The 17,759-nt window shown below is 28.7% G+C and overlaps 4 protein-coding genes across 4 annotated transcripts; 2 read left to right on the top strand and 2 right to left on the bottom strand.

The window, feature by feature from the left end:
• Positions 1-342: 342 nt before the first annotated feature.
• Positions 343-5,448, bottom strand: EIN_361310 (protein serine/threonine kinase, putative; the record flags this gene model as incomplete). Its single annotated transcript, XM_004257641.1, has 1 exon — positions 343-5,448. The coding sequence occupies one exon, from the start codon at positions 5,446-5,448 to the stop codon at positions 343-345; it is 5,106 nt and encodes a 1,701-aa protein (XP_004257689.1).
• A 1,214-nt stretch (positions 5,449-6,662) lies between these two features.
• On the top strand, positions 6,663-9,874 carry EIN_361320 (hypothetical protein; the record flags this gene model as incomplete). The annotated part of the gene is made up of 2 exons (XM_004257642.1): positions 6,663-8,476; positions 8,653-9,874. 2 exons carry the CDS (start codon positions 6,663-6,665, stop codon positions 9,872-9,874), a joined length of 3,036 nt encoding a protein of 1,011 aa, XP_004257690.1.
• Positions 9,875-11,058: 1,184 nt separating this feature from the next.
• Positions 11,059-14,394, top strand: EIN_361330 (hypothetical protein; the record flags this gene model as incomplete). The annotated part of the gene is made up of 1 exon (XM_004257643.1): positions 11,059-14,394. One exon carries the CDS (start codon positions 11,059-11,061, stop codon positions 14,392-14,394), a length of 3,336 nt encoding a protein of 1,111 aa, XP_004257691.1.
• A 281-nt stretch (positions 14,395-14,675) lies between these two features.
• On the bottom strand, positions 14,676-15,620 carry EIN_361340 (hypothetical protein; the record flags this gene model as incomplete). Its single annotated transcript, XM_004257644.1, has 1 exon — positions 14,676-15,620. The coding sequence occupies one exon, from the start codon at positions 15,618-15,620 to the stop codon at positions 14,676-14,678; it is 945 nt and encodes a 314-aa protein (XP_004257692.1).
• Positions 15,621-17,759: the final 2,139 nt, after the last annotated feature.

Raw genomic sequence — 17,759 nt, forward strand, 5'->3', positions numbered from 1 at the left:
TGTAAGCCGTTTTTTAAGCTGGTATTTTTTTGTATTGGTTTCCTCCGCCCCGAACTTCTTTGCGTCTGCTTATTAGTATATTTATATATGATAATAATGGTATTTTGACATTATAAAAATGATAACTAAGAATCCAAAAAACATTTGAACACAAAAGCATATATTTACTTTATATTATATTGAATTATTTAATAAATATTTATTGTTTTAATAAAAAACTGGTATAATATTATAAATTTTAATTAACAGTAATGGTGTTGATCAATGATCAACAACGAACAAACAAACACAAAACTTAAATGTTAATTCAATTAACGTTTATAAAAAATGATTAAAATCAATTCAAAGTGAATCAAAACAGTTTTGAAGACGATCCACAACTCCATTTATCTGTAACCTTTCTTTTGGATTTTGGTCCCAACAACTTTGAATAATTGCATAACATTCTGTCGGCGTTTCTTGACGTTTTTTTAATCGATTACCACTGATCACAAACTCTGCTATTTTCCAGGGATATTTAAATGTGTCAATTGGATAAGCTTCCTTCCATCCAAAGCATTCGAACATAGTTATAGCAAATGAATATATATCAGCACTCTTCTTATATTTCATTTGTTCCAATACTTCCGGCGCCATGTACTTTGGTGTTCCAATACCCTTTGTGAAAGTCATGTTGGTCATCAACAAATTTACATTTCTAGCGCTTCCAAAATCAGTCAATTTTGCATTGACTTTTTCGTTTACATCAAGTGAGAACACGAGAATATTATCTGGTTTGATATCTCTGTGTAATATCCCATTTTCATGTAAATATAATATTCCCTTTGATGCGTCCAACATCATTTTCAATCGGAGTTTCATTATAACTTCTTCACTTGTTTTATGATTCATTAAATCTTGTAAAGACCCAAATTCGGCAAATTCAGTGACCATACACACTTTGGTTGGTATAAAAACTGCACCATAGAAATGGACAATATACTCATTTCTAAATTTGTCAAGCATCGATACCTCATTTTCAAATTCTTTATTTTGATCATCTAAAATAGTCAATTTCATCTTTTTGATGGCTACAAAATTTCTTCTGAAAGTACCTTTGTAAACTATGCCAAAACCACCTTCACCAAGTTTTTTGTCTTCATTTAATTCTTCATAATCCAACTTGGTTGATATCTGAGTTATAGCAACCAAATTAATTGGAGTTTCTGCAGTGATTCCACTTTCAAAATCAACAGAAAACAATGTGATTTTATCTTCAATTTTACACGAACATTTTGGTTGAATAAATATTTCAAATTCGATTGCTTTGTTCCCTTTTAAAGAAATCACAAGTGGTTCTGTTCGAATGGAATATTTTTCTGTGTCTTCCTTGGACGAAAATTGCACTTTTATTGTGTTCTTTCCAAAATTGCCAACACAAAATAACTCACGCGACTCTTTGTCCACTGGAATTGCTTCCTCGTCGTTTTCTCCTTCAAATTTAATTTCATTTTTGTTCACAAAAACGTTGGCAATTGAAGTTTCGGTGAATCGAATGTTCGACTTTCTGACATCGAAAATACACATATTCTCATATACTTTTTTGGTTTGATAATGATGAGAAATTTTAACAGAGAAAAATAACACGAATGATACAACGATAGTTATGATGATGAGAACAAATATCACTCCAATCAATATCACCCACCACACTACTTTTGTATGGCAAGACGTGTTTGAGTAATTTGGCGTGTGCCAAAAAGTGCATTTCGTGCATTTAGAGTTTGTCACTTCAACACAATTTTCAATTGAACTTTTAGAGTAACATTTGGAGTCTATCAAGACATAATCTTCTACACACGAAGTGCATATTCCAGTTGTTCCACAAGTGGAACAATTAAAAGTTGTTGAGTTACAGGAGACACAAAACTGATTTTGTTGGTAAAAACCAGTTGAACATTTTAAACATCCACTTTGACTTTTAAATTCGCAATTTACAAGTAAATCATATGAGATACACTGTGTGTTGTTTGTGAGTAAAAAGTAATTTGTAAAACAACTTAAACATGTTTTTTCAGTGTTGCACTCATTACAATTTTCAATGCAATTTATGCACTCACCTTCGGCGTTTCTGTAAAAATGACTCTCACAAAACGCACAAATTGATTTTGATGGTAAAAGCTTTTTGCAATTGGTGATGACTTCCGAATTTGAAAAACACTTCCCATCTTTTAAAAAGTGATTTTCAGTACACGAAAGACACGTTGAAAAATCAAGACAATCCAAACAATTTTCAGAACAATTTTCACATTGATAATTTGATACAAAATAACCTGTTAAACAATGAATACATCGGTCTTGTTCTTCATTCATTCGATCACAATTTTCTTCTTGATTTGCCAATGAAACACACATGGATGTATTATCATAAAAAGTATTGTTTTCACAGAGCAAACATTTTTCATTTTTATTTGATATCAAACAATTGGAATTTGAAGTGCACACTCCACTATCATTAATAAAATTAGAGACTTGTTTACAGCCATTACAAAAACTGTTTGATGTTTGAATACAACTACTTTGTGTTAGTTCGATGCATTTTCCTTCATTATTAATAACTCCATTCAATTTACATTGAAGACAATTGTGTGTATCACAAAGGGAACACAATTCACCATATTTAGTTGAACAACTTTGACAAGTATTTTCTATATTGTAATAACCAGTTTCACATATAATTAAATTGTCGTTGTTTGAAAGAATAACTCCATTTAGTGGAGTGCAAACTCCATTTTTCAATAAACTTTTAGAATCACATATTTTACAAGAACTTTCATTGTTACAATTAATACAATTTTCACCACAATTTTCACACTTATTTGATTTAATAAAATATCCAATATTGCATTTGATTGTTTTACCTGATATTATTAATAACGAATTATCATCATAAACTAATACCTTTTCGCAGTTTCGATTGACGTCAACAATATACTCTTTATCACATAAAACACATTTTCCTTTGACACAATGAAGACAATTAGTCGGGCATGGTAAACATTGATATTTATCAACTTCGCTTCCAGTTTCACAAGCTTCACAAACAGCTGAAGTTTGTTTTTTGTATAATGTTATACATTTTGAACTTATAACTTCGCAATTTCCACTTGATAAATATGAGTCATTTTTACATAAATGACAACTTCCATTTTCTAAATTGGAATAAAAGAGCAAACATTGGTTTGTTTCATTAAATGACACTGTTTTATAAGTATCAGTTGTTTTCCTCATCTCCTTTTTTGATAATTTTGTTGTAGTGGTAAACCCAAATTTAGAACCTAAAATCCACTTCTTACTCATTTGTGAAATTTCAATGTTTTCGCCATTTTTTGAAGAGTTGTTAATATAAATTAAGTTTTCATTTTGTTCTTTAAATTTAGAAGTAAAAGTGTATTTTTTAATAAAATCAAGTTGCGTTGTGTTTTGCATAAATACTCCAATAAAATTGATGTTTTGTTCGAGTTTTGTGTTTTGTATTACAATTGTTGAATTAACAGAGGATAGTAAACAGTGTAGGACTTGATTGTCATAACTGTTGTAATCATCAAAGTTTCCACTGATATAAGTACATGTAACGGTTGTATCAACATTGTTAGAGTTTAGATAAGATCGATATAATTTCCCACCAAGTAATTTATTAAACAAAGGTGTTGAAGATGAATTTTGAACTTCTTGAAATGAAATCAAGTTGATATAATTGTCTTGATAATTGTTAAAATTGACTTTTATGTTGGTTGTGTCTGATATAAATTTACCACCTTTTTGAATTTGAATAAGACCCGTTTTATCCCCAATTGTTGTCATATTATTGAGATTTATTGTGACACTTTCGCCGATTGTTAAAGAATATTTCGAAGTCATTTTAATATACCCATTAGTGTAAAACTCGATTGATGAAGTGATTTTCAGTGGTGCATTAAAAGTGGCACATTTGTGCAGTGAAAGTGTTTTTGTTGTAACATTTGAAGTGAAAGTGACATTCACATCTTTAACATTAATTTCAATTCTGTTCCAAGTTTGTGTAGTTAAATTTTCATTCATTTGTGATGAGAGAATTTGAAGAGTCAAAGTATTTTGTGTAGTGTTGTTAAAGCAGTCTCCTCGATTTATTCCATCAGAACCTTTTGGATCCCATTCGCCATTTTCAGTGTAATTACAAAGACACATGTTACACATACTTTTTGTCAAATACACTCGTTTCCCACATTTGGATAAAAGTGACGTCTTAACTTCAGTAAAATCTCCATCTAAAGCAAACAATATTTTGTTTGTAAAATTGGGTTCAGATATTATTATTTGTGTGTTAATTACGAGATTCTTTTTGAAGTAAAATTTCCCAATAGAAGTTACTTTCAAAGTTGATATATTACAATTTAAATTAAAAATAATATCTTCATTTTCTAATATTTCCAGAGTGTCAAAATAAATTGTGTTTACACTTACATCAATTCCATTTAATATGTATTTTCTATTTGTTTTGAAAATGATTGAAAACCATTGAGTAACATTAAGATAAATATTGATATCTTCACTTTCACTTCTACTCTCGCCAATCGCTGTTAAATTCAAATCAAATAATGAACTGTTGTATCTACAATCTGGGAATGTATTTACATTTTCCCATGTAATACTTTCATTCTCTGCATTACAATAACAAGTCGTATTTTTCAAATTTGACGTATTTGTAGTTTCATTTGTATTGAAATATAAAAATCGTTTAAACCCATTTCTATCACACACTTCTTTTGCTAATGGTTCCAAAGAAGACAAATAAAAACCAATACTCTCTTCTTTTGATTTTCCAGTGAATAGATATCTTCCCTTTGTAAATGGATCTCCAACATATACTGTTGTTCTGAATTCAAAATTAACAGATTGCATCACGTTTCCATCAATAAATAAATAAGCGATTTGTGATGTTGTTCTGAATATCATTATCCAGAAATTCTGATCTATATCAGAAAACAAAGAAATCCCTTGTGTCCTTAAAACTACTGGTGGTCTCAAAGAATCATTTATAGTTGTCCTGCAATATCCTTCGTTATTAAAACAACCAAAAGATACAAACAAATTTTCTGGTCGATTGAGTTCCACTAAAGTCACTCTGACATTCACATTTGCCTCTCTGACAAATAAACATTTCAGTGACACAGAAGGTTTAAATTCAAATTTTCGAACAACATATTCATTAAAGGCAGTTTCTTCAAACGTCATTATTGGGGAGGAACAACACCCACTTTGAAATGTGAAACTGTAACCTTCTTCATTCGGAACAACATCCCAATTGTTTTTTAAACAACTTTGGGTGGAAGTAAAATAAGTGATCACTCCTGAATCTTCACACCAACCACTCTCACTTTTACAAACACTGAAAATAACAAAAATATAGAGAAGTGAATGATTGAACATGTCTGTATTTGTAGATGACGAATTTCAATTTGAAAGGGCAATAATTATTTATTTTTTGGTGATAGTAAAAACAATTATTTTTTTTGTTTATATTCGTTGTTATCTATAATTATGAAAATGGTTTATTATTCAATTATATTGAATTTGTTTTTTCATTTTTAGAATGTTTTGGCGTTTTTTTAGAATATTTTAAAGTAATTCTATGATTGAAAATTATTAAAAAATATAAACCGTAAATTAATCATATTAAACACCGAATAAAGTCTGTCTTTTAACGTTATCTGGTGCCTTTTGGACTATAAAATTCGAAATAATTTGGAAAGCAGTCCCAAAAATCTATCCCAATTGTTTCGGGTTTTTTCACGCTTTACCTAATGCCCGATGTTTAGACAATATTAAAGCTATTTTTTGTCCACCAGATAAAGCTAAAAGACTGACTCTATTTATCATTTTAAAAATATATTTTGTTGTTATTGGTTGATATTTAGTTGTTCAACGTATTTACTGACTCATTTATTATTATATGACAATGTCTGTATAATAATGTTGTTCATTTGACGAATATTTACACAAAATGTGTTTAATATAATGGGAATTTAAATTAAAATTTGGTTTTAAAGTATTTTGAATTGTTTCCCGAACTATTTCAGGTCAGATGTGCAAAATTGCTTTGACAACGTTGAAGAGTAAATAAAGTTATAAACTGATTGTATTAATTATTATTTAATTGATATTTAAAATGTGATTTCTTATAAATTATTAATTAAATATATAATTAATTGTTGTTGTAAAATTATTTTAATAAATAAATTTATTATTTTAATATAAAAAGTGTTATTTAAAAAGTTAGTTTTATTGTAATTACATTAAATATTTAAAATAACGCCTTTGTTATAGAATTGACCAGCTTTTCCTAGGATATCAACTCAATTTATATGAATTTACCTTTTTGGTTTATATATGATATTTACATGATATAATCCTTAAGAATGTACTTTATAAAAAAAAATCGATATTATTTGATTCCCCATCCACTTGGTCAATGAACAATAAATTAAAAACAATTATATTATTTAATTATATTGTAATAATTAGGTATTAATAGTATTTTTATAAAAAATAATCTTGACAGAGTCTATTCAAAACAATTCAAAATAAATAAGTTTTGTAATTTTTTAATTATTATATATTTATAAAACTCTTTATTAACATATATGTCAACCTTGACAAGCAAAGACATACACACAGTTTCTCAATATTTAAAAACACCAAAAGACTTTATTAATATAATGTGTGTTTGCAAAAACTTCCGTCAAACTTGTTTAACATTCAAATACAATCCAATTCCTCTTGATAAATTAACATTCCAAATATTTTCGAATATCGAAACCCTAAATTTTTGGAATGAAAAGGATTTTTCGAAATTTTTATTACAAAAAGAAAAACCAATGTTGTTTAAAAATTTTAACCTTCTTTTTAAAACGTCATACATCAGATTCGTTTTAGAAAACAACAACTTTGTTACTCATCCTACAGTGACATATTCAAAAAAGGATCGAGAGAAGTATGGACTCATTATTCCACAAGTTGTTAAATCACTCAGTCATAATTGCTTTAAAGATACAAACGTAACTAAAGTTGTTTTGCCTCAACGTATTGAACGACTTGGCGATTTTTGTTTTTTCAATTGTCAAATTCTAAGCGAAATTGTCTTCAACGAAAAATTGACTTCGATTGGCAATTCGTGTTTTTCCAACGCACAAATATTGGAAAACGCACATTTGCCAACAACGATAAAATTTGTTGGAGAACGGTGTTTTGAAAATTGTTATTCATTGAAGAGAGCATGGGTACCCCCTCATGTTTTTGCACTTAAAAATCACTTCTTTTTTGGGTGTGTAAAATTGACCAAATTGGTACTCCCCAAAAGTGTTTCTGTGTTTGGAGAAAGTTGTTTTGAGAAGTGTGTAAGTCTCCAAAGAATAGTAATTCCACCAAAGATCAAAACAATACCAAAAAATTGTTTTAAAAATTGCACGTCACTTACCTTCGTATATATACCACAAAAAGTTTTGTCAATAGAAGAAAATGCATTTAAGGATTGTGTACATTTAAAAGTTGTTGTAATTGACGCTGAAAACTTGAAAATAGCAACAAGTGGTTTTGAAGGGTGTGAAAAGGCTGATTACTATGTTGAAGAAAACGAATGTCAAACAATGATAGAACTCGAAAATCTCAACTTTACAATTTTTTCCAATTTTAAAGATATAAAAATCCAACTTATTCAAAAAATTGAAAAATGCCGAATTTTTTCCGACTTTCAAAGCAAACATGAAAAAATCGAAAAAATTGAAAATTTACAAAATTTACAAAATTTGGAAAATTTGGAAAAGTCGAAATTTGACGATTTATTTGAAATTGAACGAAGCGATAGAAATATAGAAAGTCCTTCATTGATTGAAGAAGACATCGATGATAATGCAATGGAACTTTTTTCAAAACTTGTAACACCACCAAATACGAAAACTAAAAATCAAAGAATACAAAGATCTTATCAAACAACACAAAAAACTACAAATCAACAAGTTGATAACTTTGTAAATTATAACTCTTTAACTGCACAACTCTTAATAAACTTTAAAAGGTCTACCGAATTGAAAAAAGATGAGAAAGTCATATTAGAAAGTCAAGAACAAAAATCAGATGATTTAAGAGTTAAAGAAATTAAAAATGTGTTTCAAAATGATAATAATGGAAGCAAAGTTGAACAACCCAATTTATTGGAAAGATTAAATTTAATAGAAAGTGGACAACAAAAAGATTTATTAAATGCATCCAAAGACAAAACTCGAGATAGTTCCAGTAAAAATATATTAGTTGATAAAATTTTAGCATTAAAAATTAACCAATGGTATGCAAATCAAACAAAAATACAAAGCAAAGATAATACAATTCATAACACACAAATTATTAACGTCGATGAAAATTGTTGTGTCCAACACCAAAATGGATTTGAAACTAAACAATTGTTTCAATCACAAACGAACAAAATAGTCAACAAAACAATTTGTATACCCAACACTTGTTTTACAAACAACAAAATGAACAAATTCAACAAAACGACCCACGTGGGAAATGTAGAAATCAAAAAGAAAAAACAAGAAAAGTGAAACTCCTTAAAGGGATTTTTAATGACAATTTAAGAGACTTTCAAAATCAAGTAGATTCGGTCGACTGTTCTGAGAAAAACTCTTATAACGAAAAGGATAAACAAGTTGAATACAAAGAAATAGAAAATACAAATGAACAAAAAAAATTGAGACAAAAAGAAATTGAAATACAAAAACTAAATGAAGTTCCCATTAAAGTTCCTTCTCGGAGAATTGTTCGTAGTGACTCATTTCAACAACGTTCACAAATATTGGAAGATTCAAAAGATGATAAAGACTGTATTTGCATTAGTAAATACAACAATAACAAGAGTTTAGTATCACCTTTTCTTTCGCCGTCAGTGGAAAAAACGACACACCCTGTTATACAAAGTTGTTCAAAGAAGAATCAGTTCACACGTAAAACTCTTGCCGATATAAAAAATGAGTTATGGAAAAGTGTAGACAGCCAAATTATGGACAAACTTTCTTTGCAAAACAAATTTGGAAAAAGAGCATTTTACAACGATTTGTCGATTAGTAGTGTCATATTAAGAAAGTGCGTTGCTGAGATTGGAGAGTACTGTTTTGGGTGTTGCAGCAACTTAACACGTGTTAAAATTACGGCGTTGATTACTAAACTTCCACCGTATACTTTTTATATGTGTTTTTTGTTGAATAAAATTTTAATGCCAAAATCACTCACAAACATCGAAGAGTTCTGTTTTGCAAAGTGCTTTTCACTTTTTAGTGTTGAACTTCCAAAACATTTAAATACACTTGGAAAAGGATGTTTTTCTGATTGCATAAATCTGAAAAGTGTGAATATACCAGAAACTGTAAATGTTATAGAAGTGTCTACATTCGATGGATGTGAAACTTTGAGTATTGTGACATTGCCTCTTAATATCGTAGAAATTCCAAATAAATGTTTTAAAAATTGTTATTCATTAAAAGAAATTAACTTGAGTCATGTGAAAGTGATCCAAAAGAAATGTTTCGAAAATTGTTATTCTATACAAAACTTAAATCTAGAAAATTGCGAATTTATTGGTGAAAAGGCTTTTAGTAATTGTAAAGAACTTGTTTTGATTCTTGACAACAAGAAACATACTATTGGTGATTATTGCTTTGAAAATTGTAAAAAAATCACCATTTTAAACACAATTTTACAGTCAAACGACGACAAAACGTGTCAAGAAAAAAGTGATATTAGAAAAGAAGAAAAAATTATAATAAAACATAATAAGTTTGATGATGAAGAACTTTTACTATAAATTTAGTTTGTTTATAATTTTTTTTATTATTGATTTTAGATTGAAACAAAACTAATTAACATTTGAATAATAATCGTTTTGATATTTTTTGATGTTAAATTTATTTCTATATATTTTAATAAAAATGGTAGTTCAATTTAAAAATTATTTATTTATTATATATTATTACCATTTTTATTATAAGTAGTTCATCTGTACTAATTGAAATGTGTATTTTAGAAAAAAAAATTTAAAACTTGGCAGACTCATAAACCAATTAAATTGTTAAACACTTACCAATTACGTTTGTCATTAACTCATTTTTATTAAATTATAACACAAAAATAATATCATGTCATAATAACTTTTTAATTAAATAAATCAATTTTTAAGAAAAAGTTTTAATTTTATTATAAACATGAACATTATAAACACAATTGGGGTGTTTTTTAATAAAGGTAAATATTAATTAAAGTTTATAACTTCATTTCAAAATTAAAATAATAAATTTGTAAATATATAATTTATTATTACAATAACAAAAATAAAATTATAATTTCAAATGTATTTAACCATTGAATTCTGAGTTGTACTCAACATTTCAAAACAAAAAGTAATTTTTTTAATGTTCTTTTTTGTGTTTTGTGTTTTATTTTTACTTTTTTTTCGTAAACGAGTATTAGTTATAAAATGACAAATAATTATCGTTTTTTTAAAAAAAACACACTAAGTTATTATCCTCTTTAATAACTTCAAAAAATATTTTACTCTTTTTTGAATCATAAAAAGCACCCTTTTGATTATTTATATCAACACACCCAAAAGTTGAGTTTTATTGAAATTGATTAAACCAAATATCAAAAATATAGCAAATAAATGGTTTAATGATCTATTTGAAAACGAACAATTAATATTCGTTTTTCTTCTATAATTTGTTTTAATTCGAAAAGATAAACCGAACATTCATATAGCCTCAAAAACTGTTTTATTTTCAACTCGCCAATCAAATGGTTTTTACCTTTGTTTTGTTCCACTTTGTATTTCTGTTCTTTGTTTATTCATCCTCTCGTCCGATAAGACAACAGATACAAGGAGATATGGTTCATGAAAAAAACCAGAAAGTCTTTATTTTTCACACTCCAAAACAGTCATCTAATTCATTATCCAATGTGAACCAAAATGGCAATTTTAATTATGCAGTCGAAATGGTTGAAGGAGTTCATAATTTTGACGATGAGATGTCTGTGGATTCCATTGACTGTAATGAAATGAACACATTAAAAATAGTAGCAACATCAAAAGATATTGAGAAATGGGAAGAAGGCGATTTACTTTCAGGGTCACAGATGTGGGGGTGCGAAAACTTGAACAGGAGAATTGAAAAAATATCTCTTCAATATGAAGAAGAAGGCAATTTCGGTTTTGTGGTTAAAACTTCGTTTGCTGATATGAAAGAGTACTTCAAGAGAGCCAAAGTAGTCTATAAAGCCAATAGTGAAATAAGTGAAGTTCGTGATAGTTCTCAAAAAACAAATGAACAACCAAAAGAAACAATAAAAAATGAAGTGAAAAAAACAGAAGAAAAAAATGATAAAACTACTTTTAAACTTGAAGATGACAATTTTCATCCTTCTGGTTCCGTTGAAACTCAAGTTAAATTTATTGACACATCACTTCTTTCATCAGACGGTGCTCCACAAAATGCTAACGTTGGTTCTAATGGGGCAAGAAAGTATTTGAAAGAAACGTATTGGACTGCGCAACAAGAGCGTGAATATCAGTTCATGATGCACAATAAAACTTCTTCAAATCCAAAATATTCAACATCAAAGGGCGTTCCAAAGTATATTCAAGAGGTTTCTTCGAATGTTGGATCATCATATTACAGAGGAGACTGGTTGACAGTCAAATTTAAAACGTTTGAGAAATGCTTAGACACTGATGTTTTGATACATTTTATTATCAGGAGAAGTAATAGATTCTTTGATGATAACGTGCTCCATGCCGCTTTAGGATTGTCAAAATATCAAAATGATGGAAGAGTGCTTAACACTAAAATATATTTAGGTTCTGCAGAGGTTATAAAGAAGGCATACATTTCAATGGAAGTGAAGTGCAATAATGTGTTTTACACTTACTATTTATCTGAATTTTTCACGTATAATTACTCACCACAACTTGTTGTGACTTCTCCACTCTCGGGACAGATCTTTAGAAGTAATGAAACGGTGAATGTCATGTGGGAGGCAAGTGATGACTTTATTAAAAATTACCCAATTATCAATTTGCGAGTATTTGAATGTGGCAGTGTTTTCTGTACAAAGACTATCACCCAAAATTTCATCAATTTAAAAGTAGAGTCAAAGTTTAAGAAATTTTCATTTAAAGCAGATGACTATATATTTAGAGATGCAAATATGATACTTCAACTTGATTACAATTGTAACTTCGCTTTCTATTCGTGGTGTGATTTTGCACAAAGTCCAGTGTTCTCTGTTATGTCAGACGCGACCAACAAAGACCAAGTAGTTATGACTGAGCCCGAAATAGGCCTAAATTTAATAAGTGGAAATACACTCTGTGTTGGATGGGATTTTCAAGAGAAATTGGAAGATCAAACCGTCACGATTGAACTCAAAAAGGATGTATGGGGGTTAGACCCTTCTTATTATACAGGGACGATTGATTTGTATGCGAAAGGTGGGTGCTTTACAATTCCGGATGTAGCTGGTTCAACTGAATTTTACACACAATTAAAATACAATTGTGGCGTCTTTTTCTGTAAAACGATTGTCTCAAACTACTTTGCGATCAACAGTGAGAGAAAAATCAAGTTTGAAAGTTTCTACCATGATATAATGAAAAAGAAGTATTACATAACCTTTGCTATGCAAAAATTGGTGACTGGAAAATTTTCGGTATTGGTCAAACAAAAATATCCAAATTTCTTGTTGGTCCAACCAGAACTTGTTGGAGGCCAATTTTATGGACCGGAGTATGTAGTTGGACAGAGATATAATGTTACATTTGAGACTGAGGATCAAAGCTTTTTCAAATTATATGTTTTAATCAAGTACGACTGTTCGTTTGGAAAATTCTACTGCAAAAATGAACGATCAAAACTATATTCATCTGAGTTGGTATATAGAGCAGCTTGGAATGACCCGACTGTGGAAGATAAATATCAAGTCTCAAAGACTTTTGTCGACTTCAATTGTAAAAATACAGTTGGATATAGTGACCCACTTTCTATTGTTATTCAAGAATTGTGCAAACTAAGTAACAAGGTATTTGCAGTGACTGCCGGGTTTAAAATTACATGTGAAGATTGTTTTGTCATAGCAGAGTATAAATTAAAGGACTTTGAGTTCGACATATCATTTTCTGGCATCTCAAAATTCACAGCAGAGGTTGACGTTGATACAAAAATTGGGTTTAACACTATCAGTAAGTTTTGGGTGAGTTTGAGAAGGTACCAGGAGCTCCAAATATTCGACTTAAAACAGATTGGACTCCCATCATTCCAATTTCAAATCGGGTCGTACACTATGTCTATTGGGCCACTTCTCAATGTTTATTTTGTGTTTGATTTCGACTTAACTTTATTGGCTCAAATGTCAACGAACTATACAGTAAATTACGTCTTCTCGTTATCCATTAATTCACTTGCAAGAAATCCAGTGATTTACAACTTTGTTGAGAAAAGTCGTTCAAGTGCGTTCAACATTCTTGGAAGTGCAACTTTCAAAGCAGCTTTGGGATTTAAAGTTAATATAGGTCTCGGTCTTGGAATTGAGAGCTTCAATTTGGATATATACTGTTGGGCAAATAACTCATTGACTTTACAAGTACCACCATTTATAGCGAGTAATGAATACCTTGTTGACAATAAAAAGGTCGACCACTTCGTTAATTACGATTTCGATTTCACTCTTAATATAATGACGTGGTTCAAATTCTTGTGGATATCGACAGACAAAATGGACATCTCAAGTAACAGTTTTAATTACAAATTTATGACTTTGGGATTCTTCCCAACTAACATTGGGATGGAAAAGATCATGGTGTTTTATACTGAAAAGGAGTTCTCAAAGGACAAAAATGAATTTTTGGAACTGCTTGTTTTCAACGAGATGAACGATTTGCTATCAGATTTGTCAAATGCCACAGACAAATTTTACAAGAGAAGTCAAATGAAAATTTCTTATAAAAAAGAAGATTTCTTGAGAGGAAATGAGACGTATGAAAAGTTCTATATATACTTTACAGATTGTGAAGTGGGTGAAGATTTGTTATACCTTTTTAAGAAGTACATTTTATTCGGAAGTGTTCCTGAAAACGCCCATTTGACGGGAGAATATCCATTAAGTAATTTGTTCGCACAAAGTGTAATCAAAAGCAATTCAAAAGATGGGTGCAAAATGACAGATTTGTTAGACGAAAATTGTAGAGAGTGTTTTGACGACTTTGTGATGTCTCTTGGTAATTGTTATTACCAACCTATTTCTGGTATCGAAAACTTGTGGGGGAATAAATCATAATTACGTTTTTATTTGTTTTTTTCTTAATAACACATTAAACATGTAATCATAATTACTACTCTGGCTTTTTTTAAAACGTGCTGAAAATATTAAAATAAAAAAGAATTATCAACAAAAAAGAATATACAAATTTGAATGTATTTGTTTAGGATTTTATAATTTGATATATTAAATATAATTACTTCACATATTCAGATATTTTTAGATTGATACAATGATACAAAATTTAATAAAACTTTAATGATTACTGTTATAGTTAATAACTTTTACTTTATTCCACTTCATTTTCTCTCTGTTGTTGGAGACCTTTTAGTTCCTGTTGATGAAACATCGCTTTGACTACCAGAAGGCGATTTTGACATAAGTGTTTTTTCAGCTTTAATTCGTTTTAATAGTTCAACTAATTGATGTCTTCCTTTGACAAACGCATCATCGTTGTTCACTTGAAGCAAATTTGCCAAATTATCAACAAGATTTAAAAGATGTTCAATGCAATTATCATCAAGTAACAACACTTTCATTATTCTTTTCAATGTGTTTTCATCGCCCGAATATCGTTTTTGAATGTTTTCTACATTTCTTGTTATATAAAAGAAGTAATTTCCAAACCCAGCTTTCAAATTTTGAAAATCGAAATATTTGGCCATGTTTACCATCCATTCTTCCATCATTTCTTTATTAATATGAGCCCTCTTCTCAACAAGTATCAATAAATGTCTCACGTCGTCAATGTGCATTTCCATCATACCCGCTGAAGCCCAAAATTGCGATGTAAAAAAGTTTTGGTTTTGGAATGAGAACGATTTAAGTATTTTAAGGTTTTTTATCATCTCTTCCAAACACTTTAATATTTCTTTTATTGTTGTCATTTGATCTTTTGGAATCTCAACTTCTTTCTTCTTTTCCAATTCCGCCTTTAATCGAGCTGCCTTTTCTCTCTGCTCTAATTCTTGCCTACTTTCTTCGCTTGGTTTAACTCCTCCAGCTGTTGTTGATGTTTGCGAACTTGTTGTAGGTTGCGATAAACTTCTTCTTAAACGTACTCTTTGTTGTTCTTTTTCAACTAAATCACCTATTGAACCACTTCTTTTCAAAAGATGTGGTTTTGAACTTGGTTCTTCTGGCTTTTCAGGTTGTTGCACTTTTGGAATTAGATTTTCTTCTCGTTGTTGTGTTTGTGATCTTTCAGCACCTGGATAACGTCTTAATGTTTCTGCCAAAGCCATAACTAAATTTTGTGCTTTGAGAAAGTGTGGGCTTTTTAATAAGCCAACAAAAGACGACAACTTCAATAACAACTTGTGACGATTAAGAAACCAATTGAAATCCAACATAAGGTACAAGTTAAGTCGGCTTTTCATTCTCGTGGCAACTTCTGTTGTTTTTGAAATCGACTCCATGTTACTTTTTAGTAAAAGGATGTATTTTCCATAACCACGATGAACATCATGTAAATTATAAGTCTTCGAAAGTAACAGACACAATTGTTCTAAATCATTTTTTGTTATTCTTCTTGTATTCAACATTTTCTCAAGTAATTGAACAATTTGGTCTTCCAGTGTTTGCATTTCGTCGACTGCTTTGGTCATTCCCTCTCCATATAGATGTGGAAATCCAAGTGTGTCACCATGAAGACCTCCCAATTGTCTGATTAATTCATACGACTCGGTATAATGTTGATGAATAATCGTAATAAGATTTTCAGGTAGTTCAATGTCTTCTGTAGGACCAGCATCTTTTGGGTTTACTGCACATGAAACAAATATAAATATATATAAAATAAACATCATTTAATACACTTTGTAGTTTTAAAATTATTTAAATATAATAAAGCACATTTAACATCTTTTACTTTGAGATGGAATAAATGTTTGATATCAAGTCAATACCACACATAAAACATCAAACAAATTTTCATATTGAATTACTATATATTATAATTTTTATATACTTTTTCACTTGAAAAACTTAGCGGCCGGCATGTACTATTGAAAAATATCAAATAATAACTTGCATTAATGAATATGGTTAGACACATTGTTGATAAATCTATACTTCAAAAACAAATTAGAGTCAATTAACAACAATTGTTTAACCACGTTTAAACCAACATGAGCTTTTTATTCTTGTTTGTAATTTCAACTTTATTTATTCCAATTATCATATTGGAATAGAGTCGGTCTATTTGTATAGACCAACTCTATTTGTAAAATAAAAATAAATATTATATAATTAACATATGGTTTATAATTAACAAAAAAAATTGTATAATAAAAACTAAAATTGAATAAATTTAAAATATTTTTTTATATTTTTAATTTTTGAAATTTCTATTTTTTTCTGAAATTTTCGAATCGTACTGGTCAAAATATTACCAACAACATAAAGAATAAACACTGTATACCCATTAACTCAAAATTGATTTGTAATTGCCATCATAATAATTCAATTGAAGACATTAATGTATTTGTTGAGGTTTTAATTTTAATATAAAGTTTGAATTACATTTGATAAATTGTTACGATTCCAATTTTAAAAAAAACTAAACAGCCTATAGTTAGTTAACTATATACCCCGTTAGCTAACTGAAAAATAATTGACTCGCCAACTATATATTATCTAACCCAAATATTAAAAAACATATGGATTTATTATAATTTATAAAATATTGGTTATTTAAAACTATATTAATAATTAATTTATCAATTAATTAACTATATTACTTTATTTAATATATAAGTTCATTTTAATAATTTAATAATTAAGGTCATTCTCTATCTTTAGTTCAGTTACCTAATGGGTATTTGGTTAACTAACTATAAGGTTTTTGGGTTACTTCTCAATTATTAAACTTGGTTTTTGAAATTTACTAATATATAATTATTTAACAAAATTAATTGACTTAACTTATGATTTCACAAGATTTATTTTTTTACATACAATTATTAAAACTGATTTGAAAAAAAAAAATAAAAATAATCATAAATTAACTCTATTGTTTTTAATCAATCAAACTCTTTATTTAAAAACGTTTTTGACTTCTTTCAAACGATGTGATATGTTGTTACTAACAATAAATAATATTTTTTTGATTGTTGTATTAAATATATTAACATATTAAATTACAACACTCACAAATTTTTTATTTCAAAAAGTACCTTTTCATTGTTATTCATCTAATATACAGTTAGTTTCACAACAATTCCTTATTTTTCATAACAAATAGATTTCTGTTTCATAACAATTAGATTTGTACCTTTGTTCAGCCCCGTTTCAAAATAATTATTTTTTGTTGCACAGTTTGCGTGATCGTTGCATAATTGGCATTATTGTTGCATATAAATATCGGGTGTTCAGAACTATTA

The sequence above is a fragment of the Entamoeba invadens genome, assembly GCF_000330505.1.
Source record: "Entamoeba invadens IP1 unplaced genomic scaffold scaff_1105074725991, whole genome shotgun sequence".
In the NCBI taxonomy this organism is placed as follows: Eukaryota; Evosea; order Mastigamoebida; family Endamoebidae; genus Entamoeba; species Entamoeba invadens.